Below are 16716 nucleotides of genomic sequence, written 5' to 3'. Positions count from 1 at the left end.
TCCACACAGTGACTGCTACTGTCATTTAGACAGGTTACCTTTGAGTTCTTGGGCACAGGGACTATGGTGGTCTGCTTGAAACATGTATACTGAACAAACTAATATAAGCAACATGCAACACTTTCAAGTATTTTACTAAGTTATATATAAGAAAATAAATCAATTGCAATAAATTCATTAGGCCTTAATCTATGGATTTCACAGGGGCGCAGCCATCGATGGGCCCGGGAGGGCATAAGCCCCACCCACTGGGGAGCCAGGCCCAGCCAAGACGTTTTTACCCACAAAAGGGCTTTATTACAGACACAAATACTCCTCAGTTTCATCAGCTGTCCGGGGTGCTGGTCTCAGACGATCCCACAGGTGAAGAAGCCGGATGTGGAGGTCCTGGGCTGGTGTGGTTACACGTGGTCTGCAATTGTGAGGCCAGTTGGACTTACTGCCATATTCTCTAAAACAACATTGCTTATGGTAGAGAAATTGGTAGAGAAATTAACATAAAATTCTTTGGCAACAGCTCTGGTGGATATTCCTGCAGTCAGCATGCCAATTGCACGCTCCCTCAACTTGAGACATCTGTGGCATTGTGCTGTGTGACAAAACTGCACATTTTAGAGTGGCCTTTTATTGTCCCCAGCACAAGGTGCACCTGTGTAATGATCATGCTTCTTGATATGCTGAACTTGTCAGGTAGGGGGATTCTCTTGGCAAAGGAGAAATGCACACTAACAGGGATGTAAGCACATTTGTGCACAAAATTGTAGAAAAATACACGTTTTGTGTGTATAGAACATTTCTGGGACCTTTTTTATTTCAGCTCATGAAACGTGGGACCAACACTTTACATGTTGCGTTTTATATTTTTGTTCAGTATATGTATTAGATTCAGTCAGGAGGAGTTTGAAAATGTCAGTGAAGCTGGTCAGCGCATGCTCGGGAGTACTCATCCTGGTAATCCATCTGGCCTTGTGAATGTTAACCTGCTTAAAGGTCTTACTCACATCGGCTATGGAGAGCGTGATCACACAGTCGTCTGGAACAGCTGGTGCTCTCGTATGATTCAGTGTTGCTTGCCTCAACACGACCCTGGAAGGTATTTAGTGCATCTAGTAGGCTCGCGTCACTGGGCAGCTCACGGCTGGGTTTCTCTTAATTCGTAGTAGTTTACAAGCCCTGCCACATCCGACAAGCGTCAGAGCCGGTGTAGTAGAATTCGATCTTGGTCCTGTATTGATGCTTTGCCAGTTTGATGGTTCGTCGGAGAGGGCGTAACGGGATTTCTTATAAGCGTCCGGATTAGTTTCCCGTTCCTTGAAAGCAACAGCTCTAGCCTTTAGCTCAGTGCGGATGTTGCCTATAATCCATGGCTTCTGTTTGGGATATGTACAGTCGTGGCCAAAAGTTTTGAGAATGACACAAATATACATTTTCACAAAGTCTGCTGCTTCAGTTTGTATGATGGCAATTTGCATATATTCCAGAATGTTATGAAGAGTGATCAGATGAATTGCAATTAATTGCAAAGTCCCTCTTTGCCATGCAAATGAACTGAATCCCCAAAAAACATTTCCACTGCATTTCAGCTCTGCCACAAAAGGACCAGCTGACATCATGTCAGTGATTCTCTCGTTAACACGGGTGTGAGTGTTGACGAGGACAAGGCTGGAGATCACTCTGTCATGCTGATTGAGTTCGAATAACAGACTGGACGCTTCAAAAGGAGGGTGGTGCTTGGAATCATTGTTCTTCCTCTGTCAACCATGGTTACCTGCAAGGAAACACGTGCCGTCGTCATTGCTTTGAACAAAAAGGGCTTCACAGGCAAGGATATTGTTGCCAGTAAGATTGCACCTAAATCAACCATTTATCGGATCATCAAGAACTTCAAGGAGAGCGGTTCAATTGTTGTGAAGAAGGCTTCAGGGCGCCCAAGAAAGTCCAGCGAACGCCAGGAGCATCTCCCAAAGTTGATTCAGCTGCGGGATCGGTGCACCACCAGTACAGAGCTTGCTCAGGAATGGCAGCAGGCAGGTGTGAGTGCATCTGCACGCACAGTGAGGCGAAGACTTTTGGAGGATGGCCTGGTGTCAATAAGGGCAGCAAAGAAGCCACTTCTCTCCAGGAAAAACATCAGGGACAGACTGATATTCTGCAAAAGGTACAGGGATTGGACTGCTGAGGACTGGGGTAAAGTCATTTTCTCTGATGAATCCCCTTTCCGATTGGAGCATCCAGAAAAAAGCTTGTCCGGACAAGACAAGGTGAGCGCTACCATCAGTCCTGTGTCATGCCAACAGTAAAGCATCCTGAGATGCTGTGTGGGGTTGCTTCTCAGCCAAGGGAGTGGGCTCACTCACAATTTTGCCTAAGAACACAGCCATGAATAAATAATGGGACCATCACATCCTCCGAGAGCAACTTCTCCCAACCATCCAGGAACAGTTTGGTGACGAACAATGCCTTTTCCAGCATGATGGAGCACCTTGCCATAAGGCAAAAGTGATCACTAAGTGGCTCGAGGAACAAAACATCAATATTTTGGGTCCATGGCCAGGAAACTCCCCAGACCTTAATCCCATTGAGAACTTGTGGTCAATCCTCAAGAGGCGGGTGGACAAGCAAAAACCCACAAATTCTGACAAACTCCAAGCATTGATTATGCAAGAATGGGTTTCCGTCAGTCAGGATGTGGCCCAGAAGTTAATTGACAGCATGCCAGGGCGGATTGCAGAGGTCTTGAAAAAGAAGGGTCAACACTGCAAATATTGACTCTTTGCATCAACTTCATGTAATTGTCAATAAAAGCCATTGACACTTATGAAATGCTTGTAATTATACTTAAGTATTCCATAGTAGCATCTGACAAAAATATCTAAAGACACTGAAGCAGCAAACTTCGTGAAAATTTATGTTTGTGTCATTCTCAAAACTTTTCGCCACAACTGTACGTACAGTGACTGTGGGGACAACGTTGTCGACGCAATTATTAATAAATCCGGTGACTGATGTGGTAAACTCCTCAATCCCATCGGATGAGTCCTGGAACATATTCCAGTCTTTGCTAGTGAAACAGTCCTATAGCTTAGCATCCGCTTCATTGGACCACTGCTGTATTGAGCACGTCACTGGTACTTCATGTTTGAGTTTTTGCTTGTAAGCACGAATCAGGAAGATAGAGTTAGGGTCAGATTTGCCAGATGGAGGGAGAGCTTTGTATGCGTCTCTGTGTGTGAGGTTATCTGGAGTTTTTTTCACACCTAGTTGCAAAGGTGACATGCTGGTAAAAATTATGTCAAAAGGATTTCAGTTTTCCTGCAGTAAAGTCACCAGCCAGTAGGAGCGCCGCCTCTGGGTGAGCATGTTCTTGTTTACTTATGGCCCTATACAGCCCGTTGAGTGCAGTCTTAGTTCCAGCATTGGTTTGTTGTGGTAAATAGACAGCTACGAAATGTATAGATGGAAACGCTCTTGGTAAATAGTATGGTCTACAGCTTATCATCTGTCCGTCAGTGTGGAGGGCCTCTCTGGTCTTTTCAGTGTAAATGTCAGACGTTTTGTTTGCTCTGTGTCTTTGCTCTGAGGGTGCAGCCTGGCAACAGGCTGTGTCTCTCGTCAGGAGACCTACCTTGATAGTCTCTTGCCCAGCGACGCACCAGAAGGGTTGCAAGAACCCCCTTAGCAGCTGTGAAGGCACAGAACTACGTGCTCATTGTGAACTTGTTGGGCCAGATGAGCACAGATGAGGTGCTCTAGTCTTTCTTGTAGCTACAAGGTTACTACTAGGTGAAGCACTCTGTTGCTGTTGTAATAATTCCTATCTCGACTATGGCTCATCTGCTGTGTTTTGTGTGTTTTTCTTCTCAGCTCGAGATGCAGACGAACGGGAGAAGTGGATCCATGCCTTAGAGGGGACTATTCTCCGTCACACCCTCCAACTGCAGGTAAGTCACTCACTCATCTGTCCAGCTTCACTCTAGTAATACTGGGGGTACTAGTCCCAAGCCATTGAGTTCAGCTAAAGAGGAGAAAGATTTTGCTCAACCTTTTATTTGAAATAAGCTTTCTCAAATGATGGGGATAACTCGTGCTGTTGTTGCATTGTAAAACAATTTTTTTGAAGTGTGTATGTGTATTAACCTTCAAAGAGGTAACATAATGTGAACTGTATTTCTTCAATTTGTTCTTTTACCTAAGACCACAGGAAATAATAGAGGAACTGTTGAGAACATAAAGCAATAGCAGTTTATGTTTCACCTTTTGGAAGCATGTGTTGTCAAATTAACCTTTCATGCTATTTGTTGAGGTCTTTTGGATGCAGGAAATTGGGATATAGAATTAATATCATGCCTCTGTCAGCTTCATCTCAAATAGTAGCACTGGGACACTGCTGGCAGGCTAAAGCACTCTTGTCCTAATCAGTGAAAGGGTTAAGAAGTCATCTGAGAATAGAAGGAAATTAGTCTGGACACAGTAAGAGTGTCTCTGTGTGGTTAGGAGCACAGGGAGCACGGTTTGGTTAGACTGTTGGCTGATGATGGGCATCATGTTTATCTATGAAAGCCTGTTTGTAAAGAGTGCTGTGTATTAAACTTGCTCTCTAAACTGCTAATTTCCACCTCTTATTTTGGTCTGTGCACTTTGTGGCTCACAAATATAGGCCTCCTTTCTCTCACCAGCCTTAATTCTACCCTCCAGTTGTTTATGTGCCTTCTGTTCTGCTTTCCTTCTCTAACCCACTCCTCCCCTCTGCTACCCCTCCCTCTGCCTCACTCTCTCCGATCCCCGCCCAACACTGCTGACTGGCTGCCTGCTTGCAAACACTGTGTAAGCGTGGAGTCATAGCGGGGTCATGTGACCTGGACCAAATCAGAGTCCTGCTTACTCTTTCAGCCAGACATCTGCACCTCAGCTTTATCCAATCAGAGCAGCTGTTGCTTGTCACATGGGCTTGTGCTGCCTTTTTTCTCTCTTTTTTTTTAAAAGAAAGTCTGTACTTCCTGTCAGAGAGAAGAGGATCCTGGATTAATTTTGCCTGCGTGTGCTGCTGCTCAGCTGATGTAGAACGTACTGTAGATGTACCAGACGATGCTGGTGGTGTTCCTGCTGGCAGTCTATAGGAGTGGAGAGCACTAGAACAGTCGTTTGTTTGCGTAAGGGAGGAGAGAGGAGCTTTAGGGTCAGCTTTGGCCTGTGCATTTTGACGAGGCATGTCCCTCAGAGCTCTGCGTCCTGTGAGTACCACACTGGGGGGAAACGGTTGGTTGGAGTGCAACAATGCAGTTCTTAACTGGGTCATGCTGTGTGGAAAGCCAAACGGGGAGGGGGTGAGGTGTCTGAGTGAAGGGTGGGCTAGATTGGTGAGCTTTGAGTTTTTTTTATTTCCAATGTTTGGTGGTTAGTGGGGGTGGGTGTGGTACACTAGCATAGGGAGGGATTGTCTGGTTAGACAAAGCTCTTTTAGGAACAGAATGTGTGAACATGCCAAAGCTGCAGTTACTAGCCTACATGACCGTCCTCTGGGTTTATAAGCTGCTCTAGTCCAGCAGAAGGATCCCTTCCATCATGGTGATATGGGCTTGTGTTGACATAACAGAAATAGAGAGCAATAGGGACTCTCTTTCCCTCTTTGTTTGTAATGTTAACGGCTTTGTCCCTCTGCAATTATGAGGTCCGTGTCATATTGATAGCATTTTCCTTTTCCTACTGTGATTATTATTATTTGACCATGCTGGTCATTTATGAACATTTGAACATCTTGGCCATGTTCTGTTATAATCTCCACCCGGCACAGCCAGAAGAGGACTGGCTACCCTTCATAGCCTGGTTCCTCTCTAGGTTTTTTCCTAGGTTCTGTCCTTTCTAGGGAGTTTTTCCTAGCCACCGTGCTTCTACACCTGCATTGCTTGCTGTTTGGGGTTTTAGGCTGAGTTGCTGTACAGCACTTTGAGATATCAGCTGATGTAAGAAGGGCTATATAAATAAATACATTTGATTTGATCCTTAACCTTTTGAACCTGAAATACAGCAGGGGCCCGCTCAACAGTTTTTGGTATGTAAGTGTATGGTAGGACTTTTCTATGTGAAAATTGGGATGGAATGATTTTGGTCAGTGGGGTAAATAAATTACTCTAAAAGTCTGACATGAATAGAGGGAAACTCCTGTTCTATTTCATGTGTCTTTGGATGCAGGTGTTCAAACAATACAGCTTCTCACAGGTGTCAAAATCACTCCATGTTGTGATACCTTACCCTCACACCAAGCCAGCACTATTACTGTCCTAAACATAACCATGAGCATGCATTTCCCCGCAAGTAGGTTGACGTCGCTTTCAAATTCAGAATCTACAGTCGTGGCCAGGATTTTTTTTGTATTCAGTTGATTTCCTTGCTACCCATTCACATCGCTCCGGCCAAACAGCTCACCCTCTAACGTTTCTTCTCCACCTTGAGTCTGGATTTGAACTCCTCATCTTCTCGGATGTGAACGCATTCAAATAGTTCGGATTGGTCCCAGAAATCAATGGCTTGGGCCAGAGCCTGAACACACGTGGGTAAAGCGGTGTTTTCAGAATAGTCATTGGCTTTGATACTGATTGGTATGTGTTGTTTTGTACCAAGCCCTTCACTTTGACGTAAGCAGAAATGACTACGTTGGTAGTCTCAGACTTGAATGTATGTAGTGATAGGGCAGCAGAATTAAATTCAGTATGAGTCGTCAGGCAAGGATTTGATATCCGGCATTTGTATTTATTAGGAATTCTCTTTTCTGCCTCTTCAAATGTTGTTGATAGAGGAAGAACAGGAGAGACACCGGAGCTGTCTGTTTCTTAGACACAAACATGAAGCTGTGTAGATGTCTGCTTGGCCACAAACACAAAACAAACACCCACGAGAATCCCGATGCCCTCAGTCCTGGGACCACTTAAGGTTATAAATATATTTTTTTAGCTTTTTGTGCCCGGCCTGTAACAGGAGTCACTAGAGTGTGATGTGACAAGGACATCCCTGCCGGCCAAACCCTCCCCTCTAACCCAGACGACGCTGGACCAATTGTGCGCTGCCCCATGGGTCTTCCGGTCACAGCCGGCTGCGACAGAGCCTGGACTCGAAACCAGGATCTCTAGTGGCACAACTAGCACTGTGATGCAGTGCCATAGACCACTGCGCCACTTGGGAGGCCCTTCACTTAAGGTTTTTAAAGAGGAGACATATGTATTTTTCTGGTTACCCCCAAGCTCTAAAGAACACTAATGCCAGACTCCTCTTCCCCACAGATTGAAAGGGGACTATTCTTTAGCTTAGCAAAGTACCTGTTTTTATTTTATTTGTTCAGGCACCTCTTTAGCCACCAACACTAAGCAACTTGCTTCTATATTGATAGCGAACCACCTTTGATCCTAAAGGAATTTTAGAAAAAAAGGCCCAGACTTTGGTCTATAAAGCTTGTTAGGTTTTTACAGTTTACACTTTAGACAACGCTGGGGTTAATGTGTGTTCATGGCTTTTCTTCACATCCCTGTACGATACATTTCAGTTGAGAAACAGGCGTCGTCCAAAGGCGTCTGCCAAACCATAGGACACGCTAAGACCAGAGCAGTACTGAGAGAGGGGAGTATATGATTTACTAACTGTCCAGCAAAGTGGCTATGGACGTGTTTTAAGAGTTGTAATATTGTAAGGTCAGACTGCTTTGGTTAAGCATTAGTTTTCAGGTATTTTTGAGGAAGTTGTTGGGTATTTCATTTCTGTATTTTAGCCAAGCTAACTTCCAGGTAGTGAAGGGACTGTTCTTGATTTGTCATCAGCAGGCATGGTCAGGCAGGCTGGCAGGAAAAGCCTTTTAACAATGCTAGTTGAACAATTCATATCACTCTACTTACTGTACAATGCTGGAAGCTTCTCCCAAACAGTTGGTTGCTGTTTTGTGCTGCTACATCCTGCTTTTTTATAGCTCCACCAGGAGAATTTTAAACTTTTTTAAATCTGCTAACAAACTTTCAGAGTAGAGGTGCACTGGCAGTAAAATTATTTGTTCAAAATAGGTTACTGGTGGAAGCAGAAAACTGTCATGCTGTGAAGTTAGAATGTTCTGCTCTTTTTTCATTTTAGGAGGCAGAGACAGGATTTGTTCCAAGTGTCCAAGACTTCGATAAGAAACTTGCAGAGGCTGACGCGTACCTACAAATTCTAATTGATCAGTTAAAGGTGAGGCTTTTTCACATTTGAGTGACTAAGTATGACAGTGACTCTCATAATAACGGTGACTGACTCGTCACTGCATCATCGATGAATGTGTTTTTATTCGGCTCCTGATTTGAGTGTATCCTCTTCAGCTTCTCATACATCTCCTCTCTTCCAGCTCTTTGATGCGAAAATCAAGGATTGCAAAGAAGATGAGTCGTGCAGAGTGAGTGATATCTGTTTCTTCTCTTGTCACCAGAACTGTGCCTGATAATTATTGACTCAGATTTTCTGTCAGTTTTTTAGTAGCTGTGATTCACTTCCTTATTGAGCTCATGAGTTTAGTTTTAGGTCAGTTTGGAACATTTAAACTCTAGGTTATTTAATATGGTGAAGACAATGACCTGTTATGTTGTGATGAACATAGGACACAACTATAGTTGGAGTGAAATCATTGTTCGGCTAGTCTAATGCCATGATTGTGAAAGAGTTTGAACAAAGCATGTTTCTGCGTTGGTTTCACAGGTTTCACTGTGCCGATCTTTCTCAGTCAATGACTCACCTAACTTTGAGTCCCGAAGTCTAGTTAGGTGTTAAAATAAAGTCTGAAGTGAAACAACCATTTTTTATCATGTTTTTCTCCTTTAAAGAAAATTGAACATTTGAAGGAAACCACATGTGTAAGTAAAACCCCATTTTAAAAGTCCTTATTTTCAGAATCACCTGTCTGAATTTGAGTGCAGTGTTTCATTCTCTGTGCTGTTTCTCTTTTCAGAGTATGGTAGAGTCCATCAAGCACTGTATTGTATTGCTGCAGATTGCCAAGGTAAAAAGGACTCATTCATTTGACTGTGGTAGGGCTCTCATTGCATCACTGTCATGTCTTTGTTGTGAGACCACATCACGGTACACTGCATGTTTTCGCCACGCCAGTAGTTTTCCACTCAACTACAGCCTGGGTTGTTGTTTGTGGGCAGTTTGCTACATTCCATTAGGTTCCATTTTGACATTTTGGAGAGGTGATTCTCACATACACTCGATAATCTTAGAGCTCATAATGATTTTACCATTACAAATGCTCTGACTTTCTAAATAACTTGATGGCTGCTTGAAAGAAGCTCTTAACAAGCTCATATCATCATTACATACAAAAAGTTGAACATTCCTCAAGTAACGTTTTCTTCTCAAAATTTGAAGGATCAAAGTAACGAACAGCAACACGCATACGGACTGATAGTAAGTTCTGATGTTCTCTGTCCATTAGAAATATCGAAATCAACCAAACCTCTATCCTTCTTTTCCGATTAATTCACGCTAAACTATAGAAAAAAAGACAAATCAAATATGTAAAAGTGCATGCCATTTGTTTTGAAAAATAGCTTCATCTCGTATATTGCTCTTCCTTTGCCACGCCACTATCCCCTTTCTCAGCTGAAATCATTTTCTTTTTTGTTGCTGATAATAGTGAGAAACTTTACTCTTTACTACTCCTTTTAGACACAACATCATTCTGCTTCTTTTATGACACGTTTGTAGGAGTGTGTGTGAGTGTGCTTATACCCTCCCCCACATCACCATCGATTTTTACTTACTGTGCATGCCTATTGAACCGTCAAGGACTAATAGATGTCAACCAATCAAAGGCTGTTTACTGGCTTTACTCTCTTCCCATAGATGTTTTTAAGTCGGAATCCCATAGGATCAGCCCGCCAGGCCAGTCTTCTGACAGTAATCTCTCTGGCCATTAGCCTTACACATATAGACCCTCTTCTAACCATGCCTTAAGCACACTCTAGCTCTAACCCCTTCCCTCAGCCTGCACTAGAGGCATCCTTTGCTGTTGGTTTCATCTCTAGCTAGCGAGGCCACACTGGTTCCACCACGGTGGAGCAGCAACGTTTCTGTAATTGGATATAATTAGGAGTGGCTGCCTTACTTTCCAGAAAGCACGTGGACAGGGGGAGGGGAGAGTGAATGGAAAATGAGAGAAATCTCCCAAATTTCACTCCGACTCCTGTTCTAAAGGGCAGAGAGAGGACTGAACTACACTGCATGCCTTCATTTCCTTGATTTTTTTTGTTTATATTTCCACTTTCCTGACTGTAAAGATCCTTAGTTGACGTAGTGACTTCTGTCCGCTCAGTAGAGTAGTGTGAAATCTTCCATTCTGCATGGTGCCCAACTTATTTTCAGACCACACTCTCCTTCATTCTCTCAGTCATACCTCAGTATGCTGCTCACACTGCACTGTTGTGTTCTGAGATTGTGTAGGACTTGATGATTTCTGACTTCTCCTCTTGTTCTGCCTTTTGCTGTTGACAGAGTTAGAGGCACATGGTCAAAGGTATCACTGACCCATAAAGCTATGGCAGCAGTGCACTTTGTATAATGTGTGTACACATTTTTAAGATACATTTATAAGGCTAGACCACAGTTAAATATACCTAGGATTACAATCTGTGGGTTTCAAATCTCAAGAAAACTTTAATAAGAGAGAAGTTATGCCATCACATTATCTAACTCGCTGGAATGTCTTTTTTGTCCTAAATTTAGCAGGGTGGAAAATATATTTGATCATATTAGGCTTTACTGTAAGTGTTGTGATATACAGTGCCCTCTAATTATTGGGACAGTAATGTTTTGTTGTTGTTTTGGCTCTGTACTCCAGCACTCTGGATTTGAAATGATGTTAAAGTGCAGAATGTCAGCTTTAATTTGAGGGTATTGTCATCCATATGGTGTGAACCGTTTATTACAGCACTTTTGTACATAGTCCCCCCATTTTAGGGGACCAAAGGTATTGGAACAAATTCACTTACAGTGCATTTGGAAAGTATTCAGACACCTTCCCAGGGAGGTGACCAAGAACCCGATGGTCACTCTGACAGAGCTCCATAGTTCCTCTGTGGAGATGGGAGAACCTTCCAGAAGGACAACCATCTCTGCAGCACTCCACCAATCAGGCCTTTTATAGTAGAGTGACCAGCCTGAAGCCACTCCTCAGTAAAATGCACATGACAGCCCGCTTGGAGTTTGGAAGCATGGTGGCAGCATCATGCTGTATGGATGTTTTTCAGGGACTGGGAGACTAGTCAGGATCGAGGGAAAGATGAATGGAGCAAATTACAGAGCGATCCTTGAAAACCTGCTTGAGAACGCTCAGTACCTCAGACTCGGGCGAAGGTTCACCTTCCAACAGGACAACGACCCTAAGCACACAGCCACGACAATGCAGGAGTGACTTCGGGACAAGTCTCAATGTCCTTGAGTGGCCCAGCCAGAGCCCGGACTTGAACCCGATCGAACATCTCTGAAGAGACCTGAAAATAGCCTGGCAGCGACGCTTCCAATCCAACCTGACAGAGCTTGAGAGGATCTGCAGAGAAACTGCCCAAATACAGGTGTGCCAAGCTTGTAACGTAATACCGAAGAAAACTCGAGGCTGTAATTGCTGCCAAAGGTGCTTCAACAAAGTACTCAGTAAAGGGTCTGAATACTTATGTAAATGTTATTTCTGATTTTGCTTTGTCATTATGGAGTATTGTGTTTAGATTGATGAGGGGAATAAAATCAATTTAATCAATTTTAGAGTAAGGCTGTAACGTAACATTGTGGAAAAAGACAAGGGGTCTGAATACTTTCCGAATGCATTGTATGTGTGTATTAAAGTAGTCAAAAGTTTATTATTTGGTCCCAAATTCCTAGCACGCAATGATTACATCATGCTTGTGACTGCAAACTTGTTGGATACATTTGCTATTTGTTTTGTTTGTGTTTCAGATTACTTTGTGCACAATAGAAAATGATGGTAAATGTATTGTCTGTTTTATTGTAAATAATAATTGAATGTTTCTAAATGCTTCTACATTAATGTGGATGCTTCTATGATTATGTATAGTCCTGAATGAATGAGTGAGTAAATTAGCAAATATACCCCCCCCAGAAATGCTAACCTCCCCTGTTAATGTAACGGTGAGAGGTTAGCATGTCTTGGGGGTATGATATTTGTGCATTTCATTCAGGACTATCCGTAATCATGGTAGCATCCACATTAATCTAGAAGTGTTCAAAAATTACACAATACATTATGTACCATTTAATTTCTATTGGGCAAAAAATAATCTAAAACAAACAGCAAATGCATCCAAGAAATTTGTAGAGCCACAAACTTGATGTAATCATTGCGTGCTTGGGATAAGGGACCAAATACTACACCTTTGACTACTTTAATACACATATAAGTGAATTTGTCCCAATACTTTTGGTCCCCTAAATTAGGAGGGACTATGTACAAAAAGTGCCGTAATTTCAAAACGATTTACCATATATGGATGAAAATACCCTCAAATGAAATCTGACAATTTGCACTTTAACCTCATAGTAATTGTATAATTACAAATCCAAAGAGCTGGAGTACAGAGCCAAAACAACACGTTTAACTATCCCAATAATTCCGAATGGGACTGTACGTAGTTAGATATTTATTTGGTAGAACTAAATATTCCAATATTTACCGGAAGCAGAGTGAAAGGTAATTGATCTTTCTCGTCATTGGCAGTGTGTATTTATTGTGTCATTGTAGTCTGCTCCGTATTGGTGCGTTAAGTGCTACTGCCGGTCTAGAGCAATGTGCGTTGCAGATGTACCTAACTACCTCTTATGTTTTAAGACTGGCACCATTTTGTCTTGCCCTGTACAGAGCACCATCAACCCAGTGGATGGGATATTTCAGCCTCAGGACACTTCTTTAGTCAATTTAGCCATGCCAACACAGACCACCCTCCCCACAGGTACAGTATACAGAGAGCCATACACACAATCTAATCTACAATCCTATCAGGAAGAGTTGCCCCTCAGAATAAAAATATCCATTTGAGTCCACATACGGATATTGTATACAAAACTGACTATTTGATTTCATGGATATAGATTAGCATTGGATTTAATACGTTCAGATTTGTTTATTTCCTGAAACACACATCTATAGTGCCCCCTGGTGTGCTTGAATCCCTATTTTTCAGCACGTCCACTTCCCAATGTAGGGCATTCTAAATTAAGCGTTCTCTGAAATTGGACACAAATCCAATCCCAAGGTCGAGACCCCGTGTCAGCAAAGTTTAACATTTTAACAGTCACAGTTTAATAGATACCTATGACTGCTTTGCAGGTTTTTATTTTTGTATTTATTTATTTAATTTTTTAAAAGCTTGCTCCCTCACAGGTTTGTAATGACATTGAGTCTGTTGCATCATAAAGCAGTGTTGTTCTAATGCCAGAGCCTTCTCCTTTTTCTTGTCTCCTTTCTGTAGATGGCTCCAAGATGTGTAAAGGAGAACAGCGGCCATCCACTCTATCAGTGGGGCCTGTTGTCACGGTGATGGGCAGCCTGCAGACTCCGACCCCCAACAGCACAGGTCAGAGGTCATCACACTCTAGTGGTCAGGTCAACCACACTTACAGTTCCTTCAGAAAGTATTCACACCCCTTGACTTATTCCACATTTAGGTGTTACAGCCTGAATTCAAAATGTATTTTTTTCTTCTTTTTTTTAAATTTTTTTCTTACCCCTTTTTTTCCCCTCCCCAATTTCGTGCTATCCAATTGGTAGTAGTTACAGTCTTGTCTCATCGCTGCAACAGGGAGAGGCGAAGGTTGAGAGCCATGCGTCCTCCGAAACACAACCCAACCAAGCCGCACTGCTTCTTCACACAATGCACATCCAACCAGGAAGCCAGCCGCACCAATGTGTCGGAGGAAACACCGTCCACCAGGCGACCTGGTCAGCGTGCACTGCGCCCGGCCCGACACATGAGTCGCTAGTGCTCGATGAGACAAGGATATCCCTGCCGGCCAAACCCTCCCTAACCCGGACGACGCTGGGCCAATTGTGCGCCGCCCCATGGGCCTCCCGGTCGCGGCCGGCTGCGACAGAGCCTGGGCTCGAACCCAGAATCTCTGGTGGCAACAGCTAGCACTGCGATGCAGTGCCTTAGACCACTGTGCCACCCGGGAGGCCGAATTCAAAATGTATTACTTTTTTCCCCCACATCCATCTACACACAATACCCCATAATGACAAAGTGAAAACACGTTTTTAATTTTTTTCATTTACTGAAAATAAAATACAGAAATATCTCATGTACGTAAGTATTCACAGCCCTGAGTCAATACATGTTAGAATCACCTTTGGCATCGATTACAGCTGTGAGTCTTTCTGGCTAAGTCTCTAAGAGCTTTGCACACCTGGATTGTACAATATTTGCCTATTTTTTTTTTTTTTTTTCAGAATTATTAACGCTCTGTCAAGTTGGTTGTTGGTCATTGTTAGACAGCCATTTTCAAGTCTTGCCATAGATTTTCAAGCAGATAAGTCAAAACTGAACATTCAGTCTTCTTGGTAAGTGTAGATTTGGCTTTGTGTTTTAGGCTATTGTCTTGCTGAAAGGTGAATTCATATCCCAGTGTCTGATGGAAAGCAGACTGAACCAGGTTTTCCTTTAGGATTTTGCCTCTGCTCAGCGCCGTTCCATTTATAGATTTTTTTAAATCCTGAAAATCTCCCCAGTCCTTAATGATTAGATTACAAGCATACCCATAACATGATGCAGCCACTACTATGCTTGAAAATATGGAGAGTGGTACTCAGTAATATGTTTGGGGAAAACCAATACAACACTTTGTATTCAGGACAAAAGGGAATTGCTTGGTCACATTTTTTACAGTATTACTTTAGTGCCTTGTTGCAAACAGGATGCATGTTTTGGAATCTTTTTTATTCTGTACAAGCTTCCTTCTTTTTACTATGTCAATTAGGTTAGTATTATGGAGTAATTACAGTGCTGTTGATCCATCCTCAGTTTTCTCCTATCACAGCCATTAAACTGTTTTAAAGTCACAATTGGCCTCGTGGTCAAATCCCTGAGCGGTTTCCTTCCTCTCAAAGGGATATTCAATGTCTGCCTTTTTTATTTTATTTTTTACCCATCTTCCTGGTCTTTGGTTGAATCTGTGTTTGAAATTCTGTTTGACTGAGGGACCTTACAGATAATTGTATGTGTGGGGTAAAGAGATGAGGTAGTCATTTAGAAAATCATGTTAAACACTATTATTGCACACAGAGTGAGTCCTTGGAGCTTATTATGTGACTTGTTAAGCAAATGTTTATTTCTGTACTTATTTAGACTTGCCATAACAAAGGGGTTGAATACTTATTGACACAAGACATTTCAGCTTTTCATTTTTAATTAATTTGTACACATTTTGAAAAACATCTTTTCACTTTGACATTATGGGGTATTGTGTGTAGACAAGTGACCAAAAAATCTCAATTTAATCCATTTTAAATTCAGGCTGTAACAGAACAAATTGTTTAAAAAGTCAAGGGGTGTGAGTATTTTCTGAAGGCACTATAGCTAGCAGCTGTACTCGGACAAACATTTCACTCTGTCACCTAGAACTTGCATTTAGGGCTTGAGTATCCACTCAGTGGGGATGTTACGTCATAATCACCACACAAATAAAACAGTATTGACTTTTTTTAATTAACTCAATTGTATTTTTCAAAATGGGTTTTCATTAGGTAAGTGTCCCTTGCTAGAAACCGCTGTTAGCAACAGGAAGTTTTGTTTGACTGCTAGAATGTCTGGGGTGTACGTGAAGCAAGGAGAGCACCTTAGGTACTTTCTCCAAATGTCATTATTCCTCTGGCTTGGTGGGTCCTGCCTGTTTTCAACCCTGCTGATGCTGCTGAATAAATGCTGAGCTGTGCACTAAGGAAGAAACCTGGGTAGCACACATTGCACTGCAGGGGAGATTATGCAAGGAATAAACTTCTCATGGTTCTCTAACAATATGGGAACAGTAAGAACAGAAAAATGGTGTCCATATGATCACTGAGAGGAAAAAAGCTGCATAGAGCCTCTGTGTATGATTTTAGTTCAAAGCAGTAAACAAAAATAGCAATTTTTGCTATACATGGTTTAGGCCCGTTTCAGCTGGGACCTCCTGCTCACCCCCACCCCGTTTTCTCTCTCTCTCTGTCTGTCTGTTTCAGGGAGTGGCCCCTCGGCGCCCAGCAGCAGCGTTGCCTCCCCCAGTCACATGACCATCACCTCCCACTCGGTCCCTGACTTCTCTTACTCCAGCAGTGAAGATGAGTTCTATGACGCTGATGAGTTCTCCCAGAACAGCACGTCTCCCAAACACTTCATAGAGTGAGTATTTACTCTCTTTATCCATCCACAGCAGTTTACTGGAGTACTGGGGATTACAGGGACTAAGGACGGTGATGGAAATGGTCTACCTGACCACATCCTGGCACTCTATTTCATGATTTTATTGATCCTTTGTTGTCGTTGTACATTTGTGAATTGTGCTTGTGTACAAATGGCAATTTCCTGAAACTGGTCTGATTCAACCCCATGTTAAATACTTGATGGGTAGGGCTGTGGTGGTCATTCAGTTTTGTCAGCCGGGTATTGTCATGCAAAAGACTGCCGGTCTCACGTTAAATGGCCTTTAACATATACACGTTTA

General features: G+C 42.7%; 1 protein-coding gene across 4 annotated transcripts in view; it reads left to right on the top strand.

Moving 5' to 3' along the window:
- LOC120054861 (oxysterol-binding protein-related protein 9-like) overlaps positions 1-16716 on the top strand; it is a 48014-nt gene that overhangs the window by 22111 nt on the left and 9187 nt on the right. For 2 of the 4 annotated variants that reach the window (XM_039002542.1, XM_039002541.1), the window contains exons 4-12: positions 3865-3941; positions 8110-8205; positions 8360-8407; positions 8832-8861; positions 8957-9007; positions 9379-9417; positions 12881-12971; positions 13491-13595; positions 16235-16394. In XM_039002542.1, the coding sequence (XP_038858470.1) occupies positions 3865-3941; positions 8110-8205; positions 8360-8407; positions 8832-8861; positions 8957-9007; positions 9379-9417; positions 12881-12971; positions 13491-13595; positions 16235-16394 (697 nt within the window). Of the gene's footprint in view, positions 1-3864; positions 3942-5018; positions 5232-8109; positions 8206-8359; positions 8408-8831; positions 8862-8956; positions 9008-9378; positions 9418-12880; positions 12972-13490; positions 13596-16234; positions 16395-16716 lie in introns of those variants that run through there. The other 2 variants (XM_039002544.1, XM_039002543.1) reach the window with 2 other exon arrangements.

Source organism: Salvelinus namaycush, chromosome 10, assembly GCF_016432855.1.
Source record: "Salvelinus namaycush isolate Seneca chromosome 10, SaNama_1.0, whole genome shotgun sequence".
In the NCBI taxonomy this organism is placed as follows: domain Eukaryota; kingdom Metazoa; phylum Chordata; class Actinopteri; order Salmoniformes; family Salmonidae; genus Salvelinus; species Salvelinus namaycush.
The sequence above is the reverse complement of the archived record's forward strand: the minus strand, read 5'-3'. Positions and strand labels throughout refer to the sequence as shown.